General features: G+C 44.3%; 1 protein-coding gene across 1 annotated transcript in view; it reads left to right on the top strand.

The window, feature by feature from the left end:
- The window catches only part of LOC131490783 (histone-arginine methyltransferase CARM1-like), a 259,132-nt gene that overhangs the window by 173,165 nt on the left and 61,507 nt on the right, over positions 1 to 24,460 (top strand). Inside the window, exon 7 of the mRNA XM_058693237.1 lies at positions 6,938 to 7,048. Coding sequence (XP_058549220.1) covers positions 6,938 to 7,048 — 111 coding nt within the window. The remainder of the gene's footprint in view (positions 1 to 6,937; positions 7,049 to 24,460) is intronic.

Here is a 24,460-nt window from a genome sequence, read left to right as displayed (position 1 = left end):
AAGGATTTATTCTCTCTCTAGAGAAGCATTGTACACAAGAGCTAACTGGATCATAGTGTGATATAATATGGCAATGTAAAAAAATAAAATAAAGTCCTTCTTTGAAAGTTGCTTACGATCACTAGATTGGAGAGGTTGTGTTATGCTGGTAGAAGATGCTTTTTAAGGAGGTAGTATTTTCTGGATCATGAACTGGTTCCCTCTTTGTGGCAGTAAGACACATTTTCTTTCTTTTTTTAAAGAGAGAGAGAGCAAGTGTGAGTAGAAGAGAGGGACAGAGGGAGGGAGAGAATCTCAAGCAGGTTCCGTTCCCAGCATGGAGCCTGATGTGGGGCTCGATCTCACAACCCTGGGATCATGACCTGAGCCAAAATCAAGAGTCACATGCTCAACTGACTGAGTCACCCAGGCTCCCCAGAGACACATTTTCCTTATTCAGTTTGTTCAACAGAGATGTAGTGAATGTCTCCACTGTGTGCCAGACCGTTTGCTCTTATCAGGGATTCGGTCTTGGGTGAGGAACAGGTGGAAGTCTCTCCCTTAACCAAGTGTATAGTCCAGGGGAGCAGATGTTAATCAAATAATCACTCATTGAATGGGAAATTATAACCAGGAGGAGTGTTACAAAGGAAGGGTATACAACAGGAGGACTTAGCTTGGGAAGGGAACAGAGATTAGGGATGTCTTCTCTCACGGAGAGCCATTTGGAATCTGAAGGGTGAGTTGTTGTGTCAGCCAAAGGTTCTGCAGGAGAGAGTTTACACACTCGACAGGGTGTTTTGGGAGAGTTAAATCACAGGACTGTGTACCAAGATGTGGGCAGAGTTAAGAGAACCAACACAGGATGCTGAAGCAACCTGGCACTAGCCAGAGAGACTTGTTACCACATGTGGGCTGCAATGGGCGCTTCCTAGAAAGTGGATGGGACAGTCATAGCCATAAAGATGGAAACCCACCGAGAATTGTGGCTTTGGGTGGAGGGGACAACCAGTCTCCGGAGAGCCAGGAAGGAAGAAGCCAGGAGAATAACTCACCTGACCTTGCTGTTCCCAACCCCTCTGACTTTCTGTTGTATTTTCTCTTGACTGCTCCCAAATGGGGTCCAGGGGCAAGGAAGCCATTGATGCGGTCCACGTAGGTGAGACTTGTGACAAAAAGCAGGTGGAGGAATGTGGAGCACAGACCTGGAGTAACAAATAGAAAAGATCTAGCTTAATGGGCATTGACTAGGTAAAAACAAAAACATTACCATAAGCTGATACCATAGAGTATGCAGTGGGGAGCACCCCAAAGGGAGCATCATTTACTAAGGCCCTATGGCAGAAAGGAACATGGAACCTTCCAAGAGGCCTGGGTCAGGGCAGAAGGCTGCCTCAGATAGTCACAAGGGTGACCCAAGGGACATGTTGGGATCACAGTCAAGGAGGAAGGATGGAGATCACAAAAAGAAATAGTATAGAGTCAGGTCTGTGAGATGGCTTGGAGACCAAGAAGCAGAAGGTTAGGTTGAGTGAAAAAATTCAGCATGTAAGTGCTGAATAAGGCAAGGGCATCCTGGGCTTAGCCTCTGGCTGCTAGCTTTGCATGCAAGGACACTCCCAGAGTTGAAATGGCTGGGGAACATCATAAGCCTTTTCCAGAAATATTTCAAGGTGATGTTGGAATTAGAAGACTGCCCTAATGAGTCATCGCATTTGGTCATTTAGCCAACAAATATTTATTAACGATTTTTGCTTTCATGTTGTGCTGGGTGCTGAGAGATAAATGATGTACTTCTTATCTTTGGGGAACTCACAGGCTTGGCAGGGAAGGCAAACATGTAAAGAAATATTTGCGGTATCATCGGGGCACCTGGCTGGCTCAGTAGGTAGAGCGTGTGACTCTTGATCTCAGGGCTGTGAGTTCGAGCCCTGCATTGGACATAGAGATTACTTAAAACCTTAAAAGAAAAAAAATACAGTAAAACGTTGGTTTGCGAGCATAGTTCGTTCCAGAAACGTACATGTAATCCTAAGTACTTGTGTATCAAAGCGAATTTCTCCATAATAATGGGAACTCAGATGATTTGTTCCACAACCCAAAAATATTCATATAAAAATGATTACAGTATTGCAATATACAAAATAATAACGAAAATACAAGATATCAAGAAAAAAGCAAATTAATCTACATTTACCTTTGAAAACCTTTGTGGCTGGTGTGAGGGAAACGAGAGAGAGGAGAGTTATTGAGTAGGACGAGTTTCACTAACGAATGTCGACTACAGTGCAGTCTTAAAAACTCTTGTCAGGGGCGCCTGGGTGGCTCAGTCCGTTGAGCATCTGACTTCAGTTCAGGTCATGATCTCACGGTCTGTGAGTTCGAGCCCCACATCGGGCTCTGTGCTGACAGCTCAGAGCCTAGAGCCTGCTTCAGCTTCTGTGTCTCCCTCTCTCTCTCTGCCTCTCCCCTGCTTGTGTTCTGTCTCTCTCTCTCTCAAAAATAAATAAAAACATTAAAAAATTAAAAAAAAAACTCTTGTCATATACTCTATGTAATGTAACTGGCAATAAGGCAGCAGAGGAAAGGGTCTATAATCTGCTGGCAGCCTGACCTAGAATAAAGCAAAGCATTCCTAACCTTACTCTTGTACGGAAAACCAGAGGAACATCCATGGGTGCTTTGAAGTGACAAAAAATACACTACTGCCAGTGGGGGGCACCTTCCAATGTTCTGAAAAATTACCGATCTCTGCCAAACACCGCAGCCTGAGACTGAACATCCAAGCATGGGGGATGATTACCCACAATCCCACAGTGAAAGAGAGAAAGAGAGAGAGAACCATTGGCTCAGTTGTGATCGCGTGACATTCGGCATCACGGACAACTCGTATTGCAAGACATGGCTCGTTTATCAAGTTAAAATTCATTAGAAATGTCTGCTCGTCTTGTGGAACATTTGCAGAACAAGTTACTCGCACTCCAAGGTTTTACTGTATATGCAGAGTCCTGTGGTAAGCTCTTCTGGAGAGCCATGTACCAGGCAGCCTACACTGGGGACGTCAGAGAACGTGTCCCAGAGATGTGATATCTGTGCTTGGTCGTCACTTCCCCAGGGGGAAAAATGAGAAGGATTTCACCCAGCAGAAAAGTATTGTTTCAGTGTGTGCCAACCACTAAAGCAAACAGTCCCTAAATCTCAGTGGTTTCACGTAAGGAAATTTCTTTCTTATGGCACATCCAGGGTGTTCTGAGTGGCTCTTCCCAAAGTGGCGACCCAGGGAGTCAGGCTGTTTTCACCTCCAGCAGCTGGTTTCCAGCGTGACTCCATAAGGAGCAGAGGGTGTGGGGAAGGAAGGCAAGGTACACCTTCAGCCACCTCCCCACAGAAGGGACACTCGTCACTTCCCCTCATGCTCCATTGGGCTAAGTGGTCCCGTGGCCCTATGGAGATACAGGGGAGCAGAGATTGTCGTCCAGGCTCTGAGAGAGCATGAACGTCTGGCAGGCTCTCGGCTCCCTCCGCCACAGGGGATCACACATGAGGGAGCCTAGAATCAGGAAAAGGCCTGCAGTTGGCAAGCCGGGGGGGTGGAGGTGGGGGGAGGAAGAAAGAAGAGAATTACAGAAAAAGAGACCAGGAAAGCCAGTCATTGCCAGATGGCTGAGGCCCAAGGACAGCACATCGAGGAGATGGGGACTTTCCGCTTAGCTGCGTGGCACCATTGGGGCTGTCTGATATGCCCAGATTTTCATCTCTTCACAGCGCACCCCTTTTTTCTCATCTTTTACTACACAGAGAGAAGGCCACGATGGTGGGGAGGGTTGAGCATTGCCCAACTCTGCCGCTTACCGGCCATGTTACCTTGAGCTGGAAGTAGTCTGTCCACGCCTCGTTTCCTCATCAATAAAATGGGGACAAACTGTGAACTCCCCTTTCCAGGGAGACATTGCAATCAAATAGTATGAGGAGAACATCCTTGGGAAACTGTGGATGGCTTTGGAGGTACAAGGGGATTTTATTGCCTCTGCCCAACGTGGGGGGATCTTTTTTTTCCCTAGGGCAAGAAAGGATAACTTAATATCTGCCAAGGTCCTCACACGTGCCCAGTCCTGTGGTGGCCTACCAGTGCTAGAATAAAAACTGGGACCAATGTAATCTTCTGTGAGGGCAAGAAAATATGATTGGAGGTAGCTTCAAGGCTTCCTGAAGTGCCATGTAGGAAAGCGTATAACAGAGTTATCTGTGTTAGTGGCCTCTCTCCTCTCGGATTTGGAAACCCCAGCTGGAAAGGGTAGTATATTTCCATTAGAGCCTAAATATTTGCTTTGACCTTTCGTTTTTTCACCAGAGGATTTATTCTAAGCCCTCCAGAGCTTTGTTTGCAACATTGCAAGGCTTACGTAGACAAGGCAAAATGTTCCTTCCTCTCCCCACCCTCTCCCATCAGCTCCAGACTGAAAATTCCCTTATTAAGTTTTTACATATATACACAAGTGGGAAGCAGATGGCATTATCTGGATAATGCTAAGAAAAGATCAGATTCTTTTCCAAGGCCTATGCACTGTTTTGAAATAACCAAATGAATAAGGTTATTTGGGCCTGAAAAGAGGTATTGAAATAAGGTACCTGGGAAATTGCCTTCATTTGGGATTTTTCATCAGATAGGGTCTGGGTCTATTAAAGCGTACCAAATGGACTAATCTGGGCAAAGTTTGAACCACATCCATCAGGCTCCCTCCCATCTCTGACCTTTTTCTCTTTTCTTTCCATTACCTATCTCCTTCCTCTCTTTTGCGGCAAACATTTCTTTGGTTTTTAATCTGCAAGGGTCAAGAGAGCTGAAAAACGCTGTTCCAAGATGTGCTTCACAGCTCCCTAATAAAAGAGACAAAGAACACCACTCACAGGTTTTCAGGGCACCTGTCACCAGAGCAAACAGGTGCAATTCTCATTGTGTCTTCATTTTGCATCCATGTTTTGGACTGGGTGTAGACTGTGAGGTTTTATATTTTTATTGAATAAGATTCAATAAAAGATTGAATCCGGAAAGATTCTTCTGGATCTGGTGTATCTATTTGGGAGGGGGGGGGGGTGCTGTGAATTGTACTTCCCACCCTAATGGCCGCATTCACTAAAGAGTGGTCACAGGTGTTCTTGCAACAGAGCAGGGCCATGTGAAGATGATGTATTTCCTAGGGAGGACGAGGGGAGGGGAATGTTGGTATTTCTAAAAGTGTAGACAGCCTGACAGCAAATTCCAGAGCCTGGGTGACATTTTAAATTGGTAATGCTCCTAATTACCCAAACCCTAGGAAACCATATGGAATACAGCCACAGTTCTAGCATTAATATGAGTGAGCACTGTGAACCCGTTACTAACGGCATGCTCTCTTAGAATAATGGCACAGTATCTGTGTCAGCACAGTGTGATACTGCGGTTAAAACACACACAGACACGCACACACACACCCTCTTGATATTTCCTATTTTGGGGGGAAATTTTCCTGCTATCAAAGTAAAAAAAAAAAAGAGATCTTTTCTAAATTTCCTACGAAAAGTAATACTTGGTTTCCTCGCCTAACATTGCCTATCGGCGTCGCCGTGTGAAAATGACAGATTTATGAAGATGGACGTAAGTAAGCAGGTTTTACGGAACATGCGCTTGGAAGGCGGATGTACCCAGATGCGAGTCTTCACTCCCCTCTCTGCTGCTAGATGAACTTGGGCCTGTTGGTCCGTGTCCGAATTTCAGTGTGGTCGTCTCCAAAGTAGTCCTAGTAATGCTGTTTACTCAGACGTTTATTATCAGGATTTAGAGCCAATGAAAACGTCTTGCTCAAAGCCAGTGCTAAAAGACGCTGAGTTAAGAGTCACTGATGTGGCAGGAGCAGTCACCTGAAATCCCAGTGATCAGATTGAAATTTGGGCCTTGGTTGCAGACATGTTTGGGGAGGAGGCCCAATACATATCACATACCTCCTGCCTCTCAAATGTTGGGCCCTTGTGCTAGCGAAAGGTGATTGTCTTGATTTAAGTCCAAGGTCTGAACCCAGAGAATAGAAAAAAAAAGCTCCTGAGAATTCTATCTGTACACTGCCTTAATACCCTCCTACCCTCCATTTGTAAACCTCCCCAACTGTGGGGTGGGGGGCCTTCAAAAAAGAAAAAAAAAGCAAGCACAAACCCCACTTTTGGATTTTTGAAGACTTTATCTTCAGTTATTTCTGAATATATACATATATGAATATGTAATAAATTTATATATAAAAATTTTACATACATAAAATAAAACACAGAAGGTATAAAAACATATAAAATGATCGGTGACACTTTTCGTTTTGTTCCTGCTAACAGATTTGATAGGCGAGCTTATTCATGACGCTTTACTTTTCTTGGCCCTGGACGTCCTAACAGCGATCTGTGTTACAAAGACACCATGGTAGGGGAACCTGGGTGGCTCAGTCAGTTCAGCGTCTGACTTCAGCTCAGGTCATGGTCTCACAGTCCATGAGTTCGAGCCCCGCGTTGGACTCTGCTGACAGCTCAGAGCCTGGAGCCTGGTTCGGATTCTGTGTCTCCCTCTCTCTCTCTCTCTCTGCCCCTCCCCTGCTCATGCTCTGTCTCTCTCTGTCTCAAAAATAAATTAAAAACAAAAAACAGAGACACCATAGTAATAAGAGCAGTGATTTGAAAAACACCAATTACCTGCCAGGTGCTCTGTAGATACTTCATGTTACTTAATCCCTCCAACAAACCTTAAAAAGTGGATATTATTATCCCATTAAACATCTGAGAAAATGGAGTCTCACGGAGATCCCTAACTTGACTAAGGTGAGACCATTTGTAAACAGCAAAGCTGGGGCATTAAGCCTGAAGACAATTGCTCAAAGCCATGGTGGAGCCAACATACCTGTGCATTTTCTCACCCCTCTGTTGTCTTTGCTCTTTCTTCCAGATTGTCCTAGATGTTGGCTGTGGATCAGGAATACTATCATTTTTTGCCGTGCAGGCTGGAGCTAGGAGAGTGTATGCTGTCGAAGCCAGTTCTGTCGCACAGTACGCGGAGGTAAGTGGTTGTATTTTTACAGCGTCTCCTAACTAGGTCTTCAGTAAACGTCAGGGGACTAAGTGATGGAATCTTCCAGGTGGGTCATTTTGAAGCATTTTTTTTTTTGGCAGTCTGATTATTTTGTTCCTGTTGGCATTTTACTGCTGAGAGAAGCCAGACGTCACTGGGGTAACTGACATGAAAACAAATTTTTAAAAAATTTCATGACATTGAAAATAGAACAAAACTTTCTTCTTCCCCATCCACTGGGTGGCAGGTGGGCCAGAGGGGGAAATGAATGTCTTTTTATCTTTAATGACCTACCAAGGTGAGGAGTCAGACTTTCTGGAGCGAGATTTATCTTGTTCTTAAGTGCTGTACTGACCAACTGTACCACTCACCTTATTTTTAAAAATTTTTTTTTTTTAACATTCTAGATCCCTAATTTTTTTTAATGTTTTTGGGAGAGAGAGAGACAGAGCGTGAGAGGGAGAGGGGCAGAGAGAGAGGAGACAGGGAATCCCAAGCTGGCTCCAAGCTGTCAGCACAGAGCCCAACGTGGGGCTCGAACTCACAAACTGCGAGATCATGACCTAAGCCGAAGTCAGATGCTTAACCAACTGAGCCACCCAGGCGCCCCTGCACCACTCACTTTAAATTTTAGTTTAGCTTTAAAGGGCTGTTGCTACATGGTTGTATTTGGAGCATAGACAGATGTCTGTGTTTCAAGGAGCTTTTTCAGATTTCAGGCATAGGTTGGAGGATAGATTCTTTGTTTTGAATATGGTATTCTGTTATCATGATTAAATATGTACAAATATTAGAGAATAAGTCAAAGGCAAAAGTCAGGTCATAATGGCTTTCAGTAATAGTTGGTTGGATATAATAATAACCTGACTGAGCTGCAGAGATTGGATGGGTGTGTGCGCATGCGTGAATGGGGTAATGTGCTTGTCATTCACACCTGGAGGAGGCCTGAATTTTAATGAGGGTTAGGAGGACAGAGAAAGAAGTTTGGCTGTTCCTTCTAATGAATATTGTGAAATGTTTCCCCAACCCGGGACAACTGGTAACGCAGAGCCGTGGTTGGTTTTGGATCGAGTGAACAAAGAAGAATCAGAGACAGGCCAGTATGGCGTGTGTGGAAGGAAAGATTGCCAAAGCCTGCTGGCTGGAATGTTGTTTTCCTTTCCAACAAGTCTTGATAAAATATTTTTGGTCATTTCCTTCTTCACCAGTTCTTAAAAGTTGTTTTTGTTGAATATTGGATACGTGCAAAAGAATATTTGTAAGATGTGTAAGTATAAAGGATAATGATGCAATGGACATGTGCCCTCTACTTCTTTTAAGAAATAGACCATTAGGGTTTCCATTCAAGGTCCATATGGCTCCTCCTGATTGCTTTTCCTTTCTTCTCTAGACACAGGTAACCACAGTCTTGAATTTTTGTTTCTCATTCCCTTGTTATGTATAGGTTTACCTTATATATTTCTTTTTTTAAATTTTTTTAATGTTTTATTTTATTTTTGAGAGAGAGAGAGAGCACAAGCTGGGGAGGGGCAGAGAGAGAAGGAGACACAGAATCTGAAGCAGGCTCCAGGCTCTGAGCTGTCAGCACAGAGCCTGACATGGGGCTCGAACTCACTAGCTGTGAGATTATGACCTGAACTGAAGTTGGGTGTTCAACCGACTGAACTACCCAGGCGCCCCTACCCCTCTTTCTATCCCTAAAAACAAACCCTGTTTCATAAATAGAATCATAATGTATGCATTCTTGTATCATTTGTTTTTTTCGTCCAACATCATGTTCCTGATGACCATTCTGTGGATGTACACAACTATTGTTTCTTTATCTTCAGTGCTGGATACTGTTCTATTGTATGAAATGCCTCAAGTTGCTAGTTTACTGTTCTGTTGGCAGACTTTGGATGGCCTCCGTTATACACGTGTTGTTAGGAATATTCTTGCACAACACCCGCCCGCCGCTGCGCCTTTGATAGAGCTTCTCGGTATAGACCCAGCAGTAGAATTGTTGGGTCACAGGACACGCATGCCTTCAACTCTGCTCTGTAATGACCAGGTGTTTCCCACAGTGGTTCTTCCACCTTTCCCTCCCTCCAGCAGTAAACGACAGTGCCATTGTTCCACAGCTTCGTCAGCAGTTGATATTGTCAGGCTTTGGAATTTTTGCCCATGTGGTTTTTATGACATGCTGTTTGCATTTGCATTTGCATTTGCATTTTCCACTTATTAATGACGTTGAGCACCTGGGCAGAGTGTTTTGGCCGTTTGTGCCTTCTCTTCTGTGGAATAGCTGTTCAAGGGCTCTTTTGGACAAGTTTTACTTTGAATTATCTTTTTAATTCTAATTCATCTGTAGGAATGCTTTCCGTACTCTCGGTATTAATCCTATTCCATTATATGTGTGAAAAATAGCTTTGTCCAGTTGATCTCACCTTTTTCTTTACGATGCTAGTAGATTTAAATATGGAATCCTAAATAAAGGAGAAGAGGAGAATAGAAGCTTATGAAGAGAGAACCCTATAGTTAAAGATGCCTCCGCTTAGATTTTCATACATCTTACAGGGTATTCCTGAGGATAAGGAAGTGAGCCTAGAACTTTATCTCAGGTGTTGCTCAATCATTTAATCATATATTCATTCAAGTGCATCCCACAGTTGTGTTTTTTGGGAATATAGGAGTAGCAGTACCGATTAAGGTCAGTCTTCAGAGAGGTTCTATTCTTGTATTATTTTTTTTTAATATTTATTTTTGGGAGAGCGCAAGTGGGGGAGGGGCAGACAGAGGGGGACAGAGGATACTAAGTGGGCTCTACGCTGACCGACTGACAGCAGCGAGCCTGATGTGGGGCTCACACTCACGAATTGCGAGATCATGACCTAAGCCAAAGTCGGCCACTCAGCTGACTAAGCCACCCAGGTGCCCCCAGAGAGGGTCTCTTTTGATAACAGAATGATCCTATGGTCTCTCATTTCAGACACCACTCCCCCCACCCCCCAAAAAAAGTGGCATAAATAATTCAGAGATTTTCTTTTTCTCATACAGTTTGTTTTCACGTATGTTTACATATATTTTTTTAAGTTTATTTTTTTCATTTTCGAGAAAGCGAGCATGAGCAGGGGAGGGGGAGAGAGAGAGGGAGAGAGAGAGAATCCCAAGCAGATTCCGCAGTGTCAGCATGGAGCCTGAAGCGGGGCTCAAACTCATGAACCGTGAGACCATGACCTGAGCTGAGATCAGGAGTCTGACGCTTAACAGTGCCCCTCACGTATATTTTAACTTGATTTGAGGAATAGTCATGATTTTTAAAACCTTGAGAACCTAATACCCTTGGCTGTAGTGTTTTAAGAGAAGAGAGGAAGGAATTATCTAGAGATACTCTTGCATTCCCTATCCATAGTCGCTCTCCAACCCCAGCATAAACCCTCAGTAATCACCAGTGCACCGTAAGAGGGGCCGTTCTAGAATTGTCTTTGAGACTGGTTTCTCCAAGAGAATCTTCATCCTGATTACACGTATCAGCAGAACTGTTGCCTTCTCATGGAGTGGCGCTCCCCTCACGGACACTGTTACCCAGAGTGTGGCTGTTGTGTAATTATGAGGGTATCTAGCAAGGAGCTAATACACAGGAGAAGAAAAGAGAAAGAATTAAAACTTTTTGCACTATTTAAAACTTTTTGCACTATTTAAAACTTGGAATAATTTCAAACTTGCAGGTACGTTGTAAAAATAAAAATAGTTCAAAGGCTGCCCAAATTCTCTTTACACTTTACCCCCCTTGCTTTATCGTTTAGTCTGGTTTCTGTCTCATCCCTCCCCCAAATGTATATACACGTGTATGTAAATATTTACATATATGTCAATAGAGATAAAGGAGGAGGACACACACACACGCACACACACACACACACACGCACACACACGCACACGCACACACACTTTTTACTATGGGTCAGCGATACATATTATGACCCTTTATCCTTAAACATTTCAGTGTGTGTTTCCTAAGAATGAGGCTATTCTCTGAAATAACCAAAGAAGAACTTAATTTAAGGGTGAAAAAAGAAGCTGTACAACGACTTGTCCATTGAGTCTTTCGATGTCACTGATCCAAAGGTTTTAGAGAAGCCGCAGCATGAGTGGAGAGATGGTCATCGTGGGTGTTGGGGCTAGGAGAGTCTATACCGAGCTGCCTTTTTGCTTGCCTATTATTTCCAAAGAGACTTGATTTTTAAAGCTTGAATTCCAAAAACCGTAGTTTTATTTTATCTTTGTTTTGGCTTCTGTAGAGGATTTTTGTGTTTCTGTAATCTTTCTTTTCTGTATATAGTTGGGGCAGGTTGGGGGTGGGGGTAGCTTTTCAGATCCCAGAGAGGCTGCGCAGAGTCCTTGAAATCCCTGCTGCCAGGTCTCTTTGGCCCCGGAGACGTACCCTGCATGTGGCCCCAAGGACAGGCTAGTCACAATGCATTCAGGGCCAAAGGTGATTAGAACCTTCTCAAAGGGTGGATTTAATGCCAGTCTGGTCCCTCCTGATGAAGGCTATGGTCCCCACCGTGCCTCTGGCTGCTGCCGTGGGTGTCGTGAGATGCCCCCGTGGGCCAGGCCTTTTCACCCTTGTGGAGGGCGACCTGTACCAGCTCTTGATTTCTGCTTCTTACACTGACAATCATCTGTACAATTTGTGGGTGGCAGATCGCAAGTGTGAACAGCACACAAAAGATTTTCACTGTAAGCACAGCCTTTTATAGCGGCTCAGCACACAGTGCATGGGGCTCCTTTCGACCTTTTCATTATTTGGTAATTGAACCAGCAGACATTTAATTCTTTCCTCTGGAGTCTTCATTAAATTGCTCGGAAAAGATAAAATTGCAACAAGAAAGAAAAATGAACAAATTTAACTACCATCGCCTGGGCCTGGATTCTTCTTCTCACGCTAGGCTTCTGGGCTTTAAGTAAACAGAATATTTTCAAATTGCACTGGATTCAATTTCAGTTGCTTTCAGTGGCTCACACGGATTGTGTCCGGGCTGACCCTCAGACGGCAGGATGGTGTGAATGACTCCTTGTCTGGAGGGCATGTACACAGAGTCAGTTTTTGCGGGATAGTCATGAACTTACCCAAGTGCAGCCATGTGCTCTCATCCTGGGCCCCTTCTGACATTTCTGGGTCAGTAATAAGAGATCGTCCTTGTCCAAGAAACAGGGCAGGACTAAAGGTCTCCCCTGGGTTCCCAGCCTGTCCACCTCAAAATGGCAGCTGTGTCTTTCTCTCTTTTTGCTTTCTTATGTACAAAACATAGAGCTGAAGCTCCAGGATCATATAGACCAAATGGCAAAGAAAAAGGCATTAATCAAACGTACACACATACACAGTCAAGAAAGGGGGTATGTATTCCTTAAGTTCAGTTGCACGCAGACACAGGTCATTTCTCTCCATCTAATTCCTTGGGGGGCCAGGGGAATACAAGACTATGAGGGTAAGCAATGGTGAATAGATTGATGCGTTATAACCAATTTAATCTTGAAACAGAGCTCTCTGGCACTGAGACTTAACAATATTCATAATCATTGTTGGGCCACTTAATAATTAGACTTTACTGGTACACAGTTCCTCTGTCTGCCTCATTAGGATGACTTTGAAGGAGTCAGACCAGGTACTTCTAGATGATGGAGAGGCAGAAGTAAAGGCGGGTGGAATTGGAGCCATTGAGATACTGCCTTTCTAGACCTGCCCGATTCGTAATCTACGGCTGTTCTGTGCCTCATGGGAGCCACGAGACACATGTGACTGTTTGTATTTAAATATAGGTTAATTTTTAAGAATGAAATACCTTAGTCACACTAGCTGCATTTCAGGTGCTCGACAGTCACAAGTGGCTGATGGCTATTGTATTGGACAGGGCAGGCAGGGAACATGTCCATCATCGCAGAAAGTTCTAGTGGGAAGCACCGATGGAGAGGACACAAGTGACCAGACTTCACTTGGCTGGCATCGGATGGCCAGGCTGGTGTCTGTGTTCATGGCCAGGCATTGGGAGCCTTGGCCGGATTGGACTGGCTTGATGTTAGGTGAGGCGCCCTCCCCAGTCCCTCATGCTGTGGGCATTGTTTATGTTTCTCTGATTTATGTGTGAGATCCGTCACAGAACAGGTTCCCTAGGAAACAGACCCTGGTGCAGAGATGTGCATGGAGGAAGTTTATCACGGAGGGCTCTCAGGAACCTGATGTGTGGAGAAATGAAGGAGGCAGGGTGGTACTACGCAAGGAGGCGTTAAGCTGCATTACGGTCGGAATAAAGTGAACGTCCACTTGCACGGGAGTTCCTGAGCTGGGGCTGCCTATGGGAGTTGAATCACCTTGAGGCAAGGGCTTTCCATCCCACACCTTTTTGGTGTGCACTCCCTTGGGAAGGGCTGTCGCTTTGGGTCAGATGGCTGTGTGGGTGGAGGGAATTTGGTAAGACAAGACCCAGCTGAGAGCCATCGTTGCCAGTGTTCCAGCAGCTGGGGGAATGAGTCCCATGGTCCCAAAGCAAAGATCTGTAACATACGCCAGAGCAGGTACTACAAGATCAAGATTCCAGATCCTAACTTGGGGCTGTAGAGAGGAAGCTGGGGGAGGATGGAGATGAAGATGTGATAGCAAAGCCAGGAGGTGATGGAACGAGCGCGATGATACTAAAAGCTTAGATGAGGCCACAGGGCACTTTGTCACATGTGCTTTAGGTGCGAGCAAAGACTGTCTAGAAATGGACTACACCACCTGACGCGATGCGCCTTCTACCGTCGGAAGCCCTGTGAAGACACAGCATACATCTAGGACACGACCTCTCCCCTCAAGTGGCTTACAATCCAGGTGGATTTCAGACAAGTGAAGTTCTTGACACAAGACAGCGAGAACACGCGAACGGCAGGGATGAGAAGCTCCTGGGCCAGCAACGGCTCCCGTCGGCTGGGCGGGTCAGGGAGGCTGGTGGAGGAGAGATGGGATTTGAATTGAATCCTGAAGGGTGAAAGACATGAACTGCCGTCTTTTCAAGCTTCGCCTCTTACTGCCGACAAGGAGATTTCTGAAGGCCCTTTGGTTCTTACTCGATTCCTTATCCTACGTGTGTTGGTAATCTCTTCACAAAATACTTTGAAGGCCAATTCTTGAACACTTGAAAGAGCATATACTTTGAAGTTTTCTGAGTTTATCCTGATTTCAACTCTTTGAGCTAGCTTTTTTCTCCAGTATTTTTAGTGTCTTACTTCTACTTCCTTCTCATTCTCCACAGACAAAATGCCTGAGTCATGAAGTTCCATCCAGCCCATCAACACTTTTTATTTTTGCACTGACAATGAAATTAAAAGGTGGCAGCAAGGAATCTGTTAAGGAAACGATAATAAGCATTTTTGCGTAGCTGAACTTTTAGAATTTAGGATGCATTTCTACATCTACAAACATGTAGTTCTTCCAGAAGAATCTGTGAAGGGCTTGGGGCAGGTAATATCATCCCCTTATCATAGATAATGCAGTGCCTTGGACATGGTAGGTCTTCACTTGATATTAGCCAAAAGGCCGAGAAGTGATGGCCGTGGTAGGTCTTGAAGATGGGACACAGCCTGTGAACATCCAGGGGCTCATGGTTCCCTTGGAGATGAAGAGGTTAATGGGTTGGCTAGAAGCTGGACCACCTACCCTTCAGATAGTTCTTCCAAGATACAGGAGAAAACCCATCTTTTTCTTGTAAGGAACTGATTGTGAAGCACTTAAACGGGCAGACGGGTCTGCCATGTAGGAGGGAAACCTTCCTCCATTGGCCGTATCAGCTAGGAACACACTTGGGACAAGAGCAGCATAAAGAAATCCATGGGGAACACCATCTCATTTGCCACAAAACCCTACCCAGGAAATAAGAACCCTTCTTACAGCTGGATTGGTGATCGAGGCAAGGCCACGTAAGAGAAAGTATCTTTGCCTCTTCGTCTTATTCAGCACTCAGTTCCTTATAACGTAGGCTCTGAACACCTTTGCCGCATTAGAATTGATGATTCTGGAATCACCCAGGTGGGGTTGTATCCTTGATCCACAGCCTAATGGCCGTGTGACCTCGGCAGGTATTAGTTTCTTCTTGCTGCTGTAACGAATTAACACAAGCTTAATGGCTTAAAACAAGACATATGCATTGCCTTGCAGTTCTGAGCATCAGAAATACAAAGTGGATCTTGTGGGGCTAAAATCAAGGTGTCACAGAACCGTGTTCTTTCTGGAGGCTCTAGCAGAGAATCCATCCTTTGCCTTTTCCAGCCTTTGGAGGCTGCCCACATTCCTTGCCTACAGGCTGCATCATTCTGACTTTGTTGTTGTTGTTGTTTGTTTGTTTTGGGAGTTTTTATTTTGTTTTAAACGTTTATTTATTTTGAGAGAGGGAGAGTACACATGCATGCATGTGAGCAGGGGACGGACAGGGACAGACGGAGAGACAGATTCCCAAGCAGGCTCCATGCTGTCAGCACACAGCCCGAGGCAGGGCTCTATCTAACGAATTGTGAGATGGTGACCTGAGCAGAAATCAAGAGTCCGATGCTTATCTGGCTGAGCCCCCCAGGCTCTCTCTGAACTTTGCTCTTCACTATCATCTTCTTCTCTCCCTCTTACCTCCCTCATGAAAAGATCCTTGTGTTTATATGGGGCCCACTAAGACAATCCACTATGCTCTCCCCATCTTAAGATCCTTAATTTCATCACATCTGCGAGGTCCCTTGACCATGTAAGGTAACACATTCAAAAATTTTCAGGAAGCAGGATGTATACTTTTGTGTGGGGGGGGTATTATTCTGCCTACTATAATAAGTTAGTTTACCTTTGTCTACCTCATTTTCTTCACCTATAAAATTTTAAATAATAGTCCCTTGTGAAGATACTTACGAAAATCACATGAGAAAATCGATATAGAAATTAGCGCAGTGCCTGACATTCTCTTGCTATTGTTATCCTTGTCACCGTGACTATTAACGTTGCTGTTATGGGGCCTCATTTCACCCCTGTCTCTGTACAAGTCAACCCAACAGAGATCACGGAAGGGTGATCCCCAGGTAACAATGGGAGGCATGGGGCAGAGCACGTTTTCTAACAGTGTGTGTTTAAATTGCATTTTGCAATTTCCTTTAGCACCCCTTTCTAAAACCCAAACAGTTGCAAGAGGCAGAGCCTCTGTACTTATGCCCTGCCCTTCTCAGCAATTCTGCAGACTGGCCAGAGCCGTGTGTCAAGCCGCTCTGTAACATCCGGGTCTCGGGAGAAATTCAGAGCTGTTTCTGAATCCTTTCCCGGGTAGACACTGTGCTTGCTGACCCAAATCTCCTAAATTGTCAGATGGCCTCGGGTTTGGTGACTGTTGAGAGGAAACAAACCACTTGGGCATCAGGGAATAAACAACACAGTGGCTCTCAGATGAAGGTAGATCAGCATGTCCGGCAGGACTTCTCTAACACAGATTGCTGGGCCCCACACCCACAGGTTCCCATTCGGTAGGTACAGGGGTGTGGACCGAGAACTCACATTTCTTCTAAGTTCTGCCATTGCTCATGCTTGGTCAGGGGACCACGCTTTGAGAATTACTGGGATTGTATGACATCAGAGACGAAACAGCCCCCAGAAAGGGTTTCCCACAATGTCTGAGTTGGGCAAGTAAGGGAGCTGGATGGGAACAGTGGGAGGAGCCTTCCTGCCCCAAGCTCCCTACAGTGACAGGAACACCCCCTTCTTTTCGCGATGGATAGATTTTATCACATCCAATTTAGTAAATAGCCAGAAAGGCTGGAAGCCAGAATGTATTGTGCACATCACTGGGACATGGTTAAAAGTAACAGAATTGACTTGTCATTTTTTTGTTTGACTTTTGGAAAGTTTGCTTTTATTTTTAACCTCAATTTCCTTTCTTTCCCAGTTGTATTGAGAAATGATTAACAGATGTCACTAAGTTTCAGGTATACAGCACGATAGTTTGACTTAGGTATTTTGTGAAATGATTACCACAATAGGTTTAGTTAACATCTATCATCTCATACAGATAAAATACAAAGAAGAGAAGAAATTTTTCCTTACCATGAAAACTCTTAGGATCTACTTTCTTAACAACTTTCTCAGACATCATACAACAGTGTTAGCTACAGTCAGTACGTTATATATTGTATCTGCAATACTTACTTCAAAAGTAAAAGATTGTACCCTTGAACCATTTACCTCCATTCCCCGCCCCCACCTCTGGTAACCACAAATCTGATCTCTTTTTCTATGAGTTTGGTGGAATTTGGGGGTTTTGTTGTATCATGTTTGTTTTTTTAAGACTACATATAAGTAAGATCATACATACAGTATTTGTTTTTCTCTAACTTATTTCACTTAGCATAATCTCTTCAAGGAACATTAATCTTGTCGTAAATGGTAGGGATTCCCTCATTCTTTAGGGTTGAATAATAATCCATTGTATACATATACCACAACTCCTTTATCCATTCATCCATTGATGGACACTTAGATTATTTCCATGCCTTGGCTATTGGAAATAATGCTGCTATGAACATGGGAATACAGATATCTTTTCAAGTTAGCGTTTTCATTCCCTTTATACCCCCTCTCTTTCTGTTGTTGTTGTTTGAGGTATAATTGAGGTCTGGAGGCAAAAAAAAAAAAAAACACTTTGAAATTGATGTCCAGGTTCCTCAATTTACAGATTTACAGAGGAGGGGCTGGAGAAGGTAAGAGGCTCGCCCAAATCCGTAGCTGTCTGTCCTCTGTGGTGGAAAGGTGTCCTCATTTCAACACGGGACTGTCAGTCATCTCGATCTTTAAACCGTAATTCAATAAATCAAACAACTCTTTGGCTCACTTTGCAGCATCTGAAATATTCTTCCCTCAAGCCTCAGTCTTAATTCATGGCCACTCAGCTCATTGTTCCTCCCTTTACCCCCTAGCAGCCCCCAGTGTTCACGGCTGTCTGTTGTTGGCCAATTTGAGGGAAGCAGCAGAAAAAACGCCTGTGGACCTAGAGCATTTTCCTGCAAGGCACCCACACATTTTAGGGGGAGTTGCGATTAGGGCACATGTTTTCTTGGCAGGCAGAGCAGGGAAGGTAAGACAGACTGTAATTTAAATTTGGCCAAATAAGTAAGGCATCCCTTTGAGCTCTCCCGGGGAATGAAACTGAAAAGCATCAGATGGTTGATTACTTATCATCGCTAAAAAGGTTTTGATGTCTTAGAGCTCCCTTCAGCCCTAACAGTGAACCCGTTTCACACTCACACCCTCCCCATGGCAACGCCTCCCCCCTCCCTCCTCCCAACCCCGCCCTAACTGTACTTTTCCCAGCCAGCTCCGGGTAGCTGGAGAGTTTCACCCTGTGCCAGGTGCCACAAGAGAAACACACACACACACACACACACACACACACACACACACACGATCAATGTTGGCTGTGTGACACTCTTGGAAGCCAGACCAGCATCTGAAGAGCAGAATATTCAGTCAAATCAACAGGTTGGTTTTCCTGCACAATGCTAAGTAATCACCGTGACTCCTTCTGTTCCACAGAATTGATGAATCCTCATTCGCTCCGGGCTGATGGTTTGGCCGTCATGCAGCCTCAGATTGGTGTCCAGCCTTGCTCTTTTCATCCGCCGTAGCTTAGGAAATGATAACTGGTTTTGCCACCTGGGTAACTTTTTAATGATCTGAAAGACCACAAGGAGCCAGCATTTCTTTTGTGCAGTTCCTCATTCAACAACCTAATAGCTATCTGAAAAGAGCTTTCTTGAAAAGAAGAAAAGTCTGTTCCTCTTGGGCAGAGGCAATGGTACCTCACGATTCTCTGATTAAACTATCACACTGAGCGTATTACGGGACATCCGACTTGCTTGAGACGGACTTACCGCTGAGGTTTCTTGGTATTTGCACTGATGCTTTTCCGCCAGCCAGCCGTGAAATGACAGATGAGTGTCCCTAAACTTGCGTGTGAATGGTAAGTCAAGTGCCCAAGAAGCTGCTGGGGCCCAGCCGCCCCCTGGAGCCACCCTGGAGGGGGAAACGTGTTTTTCTTTAGGGTTACCTTTGTGCCCATGAACTTGAATCAGGAGTGAAACCAAGGTCGGCACCACAGCGGGGTGCGATACTGGAAAGAAAGCTCACTCCACGGTCTGTCCTCTGGCTCCAGTGGACAAGTAGCCTTTGCTGGCAGGTCCCAAACTTAGAGCTGGAAGCAGGAAAATGGTTTTCTCTCCTCCCTAACTTCTTTTCGGGGTATAACATTGGAAACCTCAAAACCTCTGTAAGGTTGTCTTTAAAAAAGCAACTAACTGCTTAGGTTTGGAGTGACCAGCGCTCCAGGCAGGAACCTGGTCATTACTGCGTGTAATGTGTCTGCAGCATCCTGTTTGTGTCTCATGATTGGCATACTTTTTCAGCTATCCTGTGATGTATGCAGATTGATTTGTTTTGAAAACTATGGATGTGCTACTGTGCTAACATACCACGTATGTTATAAATGATTCCAAAGTTAAAATGATGAGATACCCACTAAACATGTACCAATGGCCAAAATTTAGAAGACTGACGTTAAAGGAGCTGAGTGGCTCAGTCGGATGCGTGTCCCAACTCTCGGTTTCAGCTCAGGTCATGATCTCAGTTTGTGAGTTCGAGCCCCGCCTTGGGCCCTACGCTGACAGTGCAGAGCCTGCTTAGGATTCTCTCTCTCCCTGACTCTCTGCCCCTCCCTCACTCTCCGTGTCTATCAAAACACATAAATAAACTTAAAAATTTTACAAGACTGGGGCGCCTGGGTGGCTCAGTCAGTTAAGCATCTGACTTGAGCTCAGGTCATGATCTTGTGATCCATGAGTTCGAGCACCGTGCAGGGCTCTGTGCTGACAGCTCAGAGCCTGGAGCCTGCTTCAGATTCTCTCTCTCTCTCTCTCTCTCTCTCTCTCTCTCTCTCTCTGCCCTTTCCCCACTCACACCCTGCCTCTCTCTCTCTCTGAAAAATAAACATTTAAAATTTTTTTTTAATTTTTAAAGACTGACAATAAACCAGTGGGACCCACATTCACCTTGTGTGAGAATGTAACATGGGATAGGGACTTTCAAAAACCATCAGGTGAATTCTGTTTAGGTTAAATATGCACTGTCCCTAGCATCCAGCTGTTTTATCCCTTGGCATTTACCTAAGAGAAATGAAAATATATGTTTGCACAAATATTTGTACACAAATGTCCGTCAGTAGATGAAAAGACAAACCAATTGGTGGTGTATTCAAACAATGGAATACTATTAAGCAACGTAAATGAATAAGCTACTTTTCCATATAACAGTATGGACAAATCTCAAAAATATTATGCCAAGAAGACAGATACAAGAAAGCATATTCACCTATTTATGTGAAAGTCTAGAAAAGGTAAAGCTAATCAGTGACAGCAGATCAGTGGTAAGTGGGCGAAGCAGGGTCAGGATTGACTGTAAGGAAGCGGGAAGGCAATTTGGCGGTGATGGGTATTTTCCGTATCTTGATGGCGGTGGTATTTACATGGGTATACATATTTATTAAAACACGTTAAACTGCACACTTAAGATAAGTGCGTTATATATGAATTATTCAACAAATATTCAGTAAACATACTGTTTAAAACCAAAGGTAAACTTCTATTCACTTTAGTACTAGAAATCTTAGCCCATGCAATCATATGTATAAGAACCAGAAATAAAATTATTGAAAAGGAGGAAAGATAAAAATCCGCATGGCTTTTAAATGCATAATATTTCGCTATTGGCACACAAGAACCTATAGAGTTAATATGATTTAAAATATTGATATAGAGGCAGCTGGGTAGTTCCGTCAGTTAAGTATCTGATTTTTGATTGTGGCTTAGATCATGATCTCATGGTTCCTGCTATGAAGCTCCTCCTGGCAGGCTCTCCTGGGAGAGCCTGCTTGGGATTCTCTCTGTCACCCTCTCTCTGCCCCTGCCCCGTGTGTGCAGGGGCACACACTCTCTCCCTCTCTCAAAATAAGCTTGGAAAAAACTATGTAATATTTGCTAATAATGTGATTTAAAGGTCTGGTTCTTTGTTAAACTTATCTTGATGCTTTTTGTGAAGGCTATGGGGTAGAAAACATACAAAAATGTGTAAATTCAAATGGAAGGAAGGCAAAATGAGTTGAGCAAAGTAAATCACAGTGATTCATTTTCAGCCCATCTACCATTATGCAATGTATTTGAAATTCAATTAATACATTTCTCTTTTCTCTGATGTCAATCAGAGACAGCAGAGAGCCTGATGCGGGGCTCAAACTCACAAACTGTGAGATCATCACCTGAGTGAAGCTGGACTCTTAACTAACTGAGCCACCCAGGTGCCCCCCCCAAGTCTTTAAAATTTTCCAGCCATGAGACTTTTTATCATTTTCAGAAACAAAATCGTGTAACAATGAAATATTCCCAAATAGCCATTTTCAAAATGTTCTTTCCGTAGCATGAGTTTCTTTGCAAAAATAGCTCCTCAAAGTCATCTTTATTTCAGAAGGGCGACTTATGTTTTATTTTTTCGAAAATGTCTGCTAGTAGAATAATTCTGACCACTACTTGTCATCATGGAAAATTTCAGCAAATGGCAACTCTTGTCTTTAACAAGAAAACTCCATGCCTCGTCTATAAGTAGAGCGACTCTTCTCTGTACTTTGCTGTGAAATAACCGGGGTAGGCTTATTGCTGGAAAGATTTTCAGGGATAGCCCCATGTTCTCACAAAGTACTATAAACAGTCTGCTATCTCATAAAGGCCTTTTTCTAAATATATATGAAACCCCATAGCCCCATGTGGACTTCTTCCTACAAAGATTTGTCTCTAAGAACTTGCTGATGTGTGATGCCTGTTAGTGGATATTAATATTCGCTGTTCTTATTAATTATTATCAGTGTTTACATCAGTCATCCTGGTACTACCTACGGTTTGAGACCATGTTTTGTTTTGTTTTGTTTTGTTATTTGATTATATGATTTTGATTTTTGAGAAATGCTCCAGAAAGAAAAACAATCATAAACACACACACACACACACACACACACACACACACACACACACACAAAGAGAGAGGCTCTGGAAAATGGGGAGAGGTTAGGTTTGCTAGAACCAACCTGGCATGGTATCCATAAGAACTGTAGAAACAGGCATCCAACAAAATTGATATTTGGGCTGCTGTAGCACTTAGTTAATGGAAGTCTGTCTATATATGTCTATATATAGATATATAGAGAGATATAGATCAGTCAGGCTAGTGAAGGGTTTTGAACGAGGCTCTGCTAAACTAACAGAAGACTAACTTGTCAGGGTAACAGCAACAGAAGGTTTATTTTTTTTGCTCATGTATATGTTCATGGTTATGGCTTTTTTTATTGACTGAAGCAAGTGACATGACCAAGGCTAATGTGAATGGGGCAAAAATGTATGATTTTACCAAGGAGAAGGGAAGAAAATTTTCATGGACAATGTGAAAACAACTTGGTTTCTTCATCTTCAAAATCAGTCTGATTTTGGAAAACCTATTGCTTGGGTCAGAGAAGGATAACTCACATTGGCTTAAGAGAAAAGAGAATTTATTTATTGGCTCATATAATCAGGCAGTCCAGAGGGCTTCTGAGTAATACCATCCAGCCTCCAGAGAGTAGCTAGTGACCCAGATAAGTTTCATCCTCTCTCTCTCTCCCTCTCTCTTTCTCCTCCACCCACTCCTTCCCCACTAGAGCTCCTGCTTCTTTCTACGTGGGATTCATTCTCCTACTATAGACAGTCCGTCTTCGTGTGGGCGGGAAAGACCACTGGCACACAGGGGGCCCCTGAATAATATCCTTTCAGACCCGTGACTCAGGAAACAAGTAATCTTCTCCAGGTCTACACTGAAAAAACATCTTAGTGAGGTATTTTGATCAGTCTAGCCACCTGTTCTTCTGACCCTCATTCCCAGAGGGATGGAGTTCTGTGATCGCCTGGACCCGGTTCATATGCCAACTTCTGTGGCTGGGGCAGAGGAGGAGGCTGGCTGCACCTGGCAACCTTACAGCATCACACCATCAGAAGAGGGGAGTAAGAATTTCCCAGACAGACCTGGTCCTGCGCAGGTGAAATCAACCGAGGGCCCGCACACATACCCGCCTTGCTCTCTCTAAAGAAGATAAAGCTTGTGCAAGTCTTTTGTAAACTGTAAAGCATTGTCCAAATGCTAATTGCTATTATTATTCCTTTTGAGTTGAGTTTTTTAAAAAAGCCCCATTATTTACTGGGGTAAATTAATGCCCGTGGCTGGCCGGCGTCGTTCCACCCACTTACTTAGGTGAAGGGTAGAGTTGCCGTAAACAGGCAGGGGGTTCCCAGCGGATTGAGTACATCGGTGACAACCCGTTTCGTATTAAACCCAGAAGTGACGCCTGTTACTTCGGAATGAGGGTGTACCTGCAAGACAACTGTTCGGTGACAATGTTGAAGAGTTCTGCAGTGTGCATTTTCTGAGTGCTCCTGGTCCCTGGCGTGGTGCTCGGGAATATTCTGGAAGAACAAGACACAACCCCTCTCTTGGAGTCACATTTCACCCCAGCCACATCCCGATAGCTCCGAATATGCAGATTGTGTCGAGGAAGGATCAGGACAAATTGACTGAATTTTTCACTTTTCCTCCTGATGCCTTGACAGCCTGTTTCTCATGCTTACTGGATGATGCTTAATTTAATTCATGTGCCCCAGGCAGCACGCTCTGTGTTGCAGCTGGTGCACAGTTCGTTTGAAAGGGCTTTCTCGGCACGGCCAAAGGCAGGAAGCACACTGCCGTGATACCTTGATGAATGGGTCCCTTGGGAAAGAGTCGCCTTTATAATGAAGTCACAAAAGAAATCTTCATAAATCCTTGGAAGCCCAGCAGCGCGTATGTGCGAGTGCAACCAGCATACTTCCTCAACAACCCCGTTGAAGGTAAAGAAGGCCAATACTAAGCAGAATTAAAAAAAAAAAATCTGCTGTGTCCCCCGCCCCAGGCACCATTCCTATAGTCATCTCCTCGCGCGCGCGCGTGAACACACACACACACACACACACACACACACACACACACTGCATCCATGTCTGTTGTGAACACTGTTCCTGCCTCCAGGACCCAGGGCCCTCTGCTTTTCCAATCAAAACAGGGAAGAAGAAATAATTGTCACTGTCCCATGTTGACAGATCCCTCAGGTTACTCTCGGGCTAATGAATTTCACCCTCTAGAGCAGCGTTGCATGTTGGGCCTTGAACTGTAACTTGGGTAGATGACAGCTTCTGAGGAGAGGAGCGTGGGTGTCTGAAATCACACTTAACCTGAAGGAGTCTCTGTAGGGGACTCACTAGGGG

Source organism: Neofelis nebulosa, chromosome 12, assembly GCF_028018385.1.
Source record: "Neofelis nebulosa isolate mNeoNeb1 chromosome 12, mNeoNeb1.pri, whole genome shotgun sequence".
Lineage (NCBI taxonomy): Eukaryota > Metazoa > Chordata > Mammalia > Carnivora > Felidae > Neofelis > Neofelis nebulosa.
This window is presented reverse-complemented; position numbering and strand designations above follow the sequence as displayed.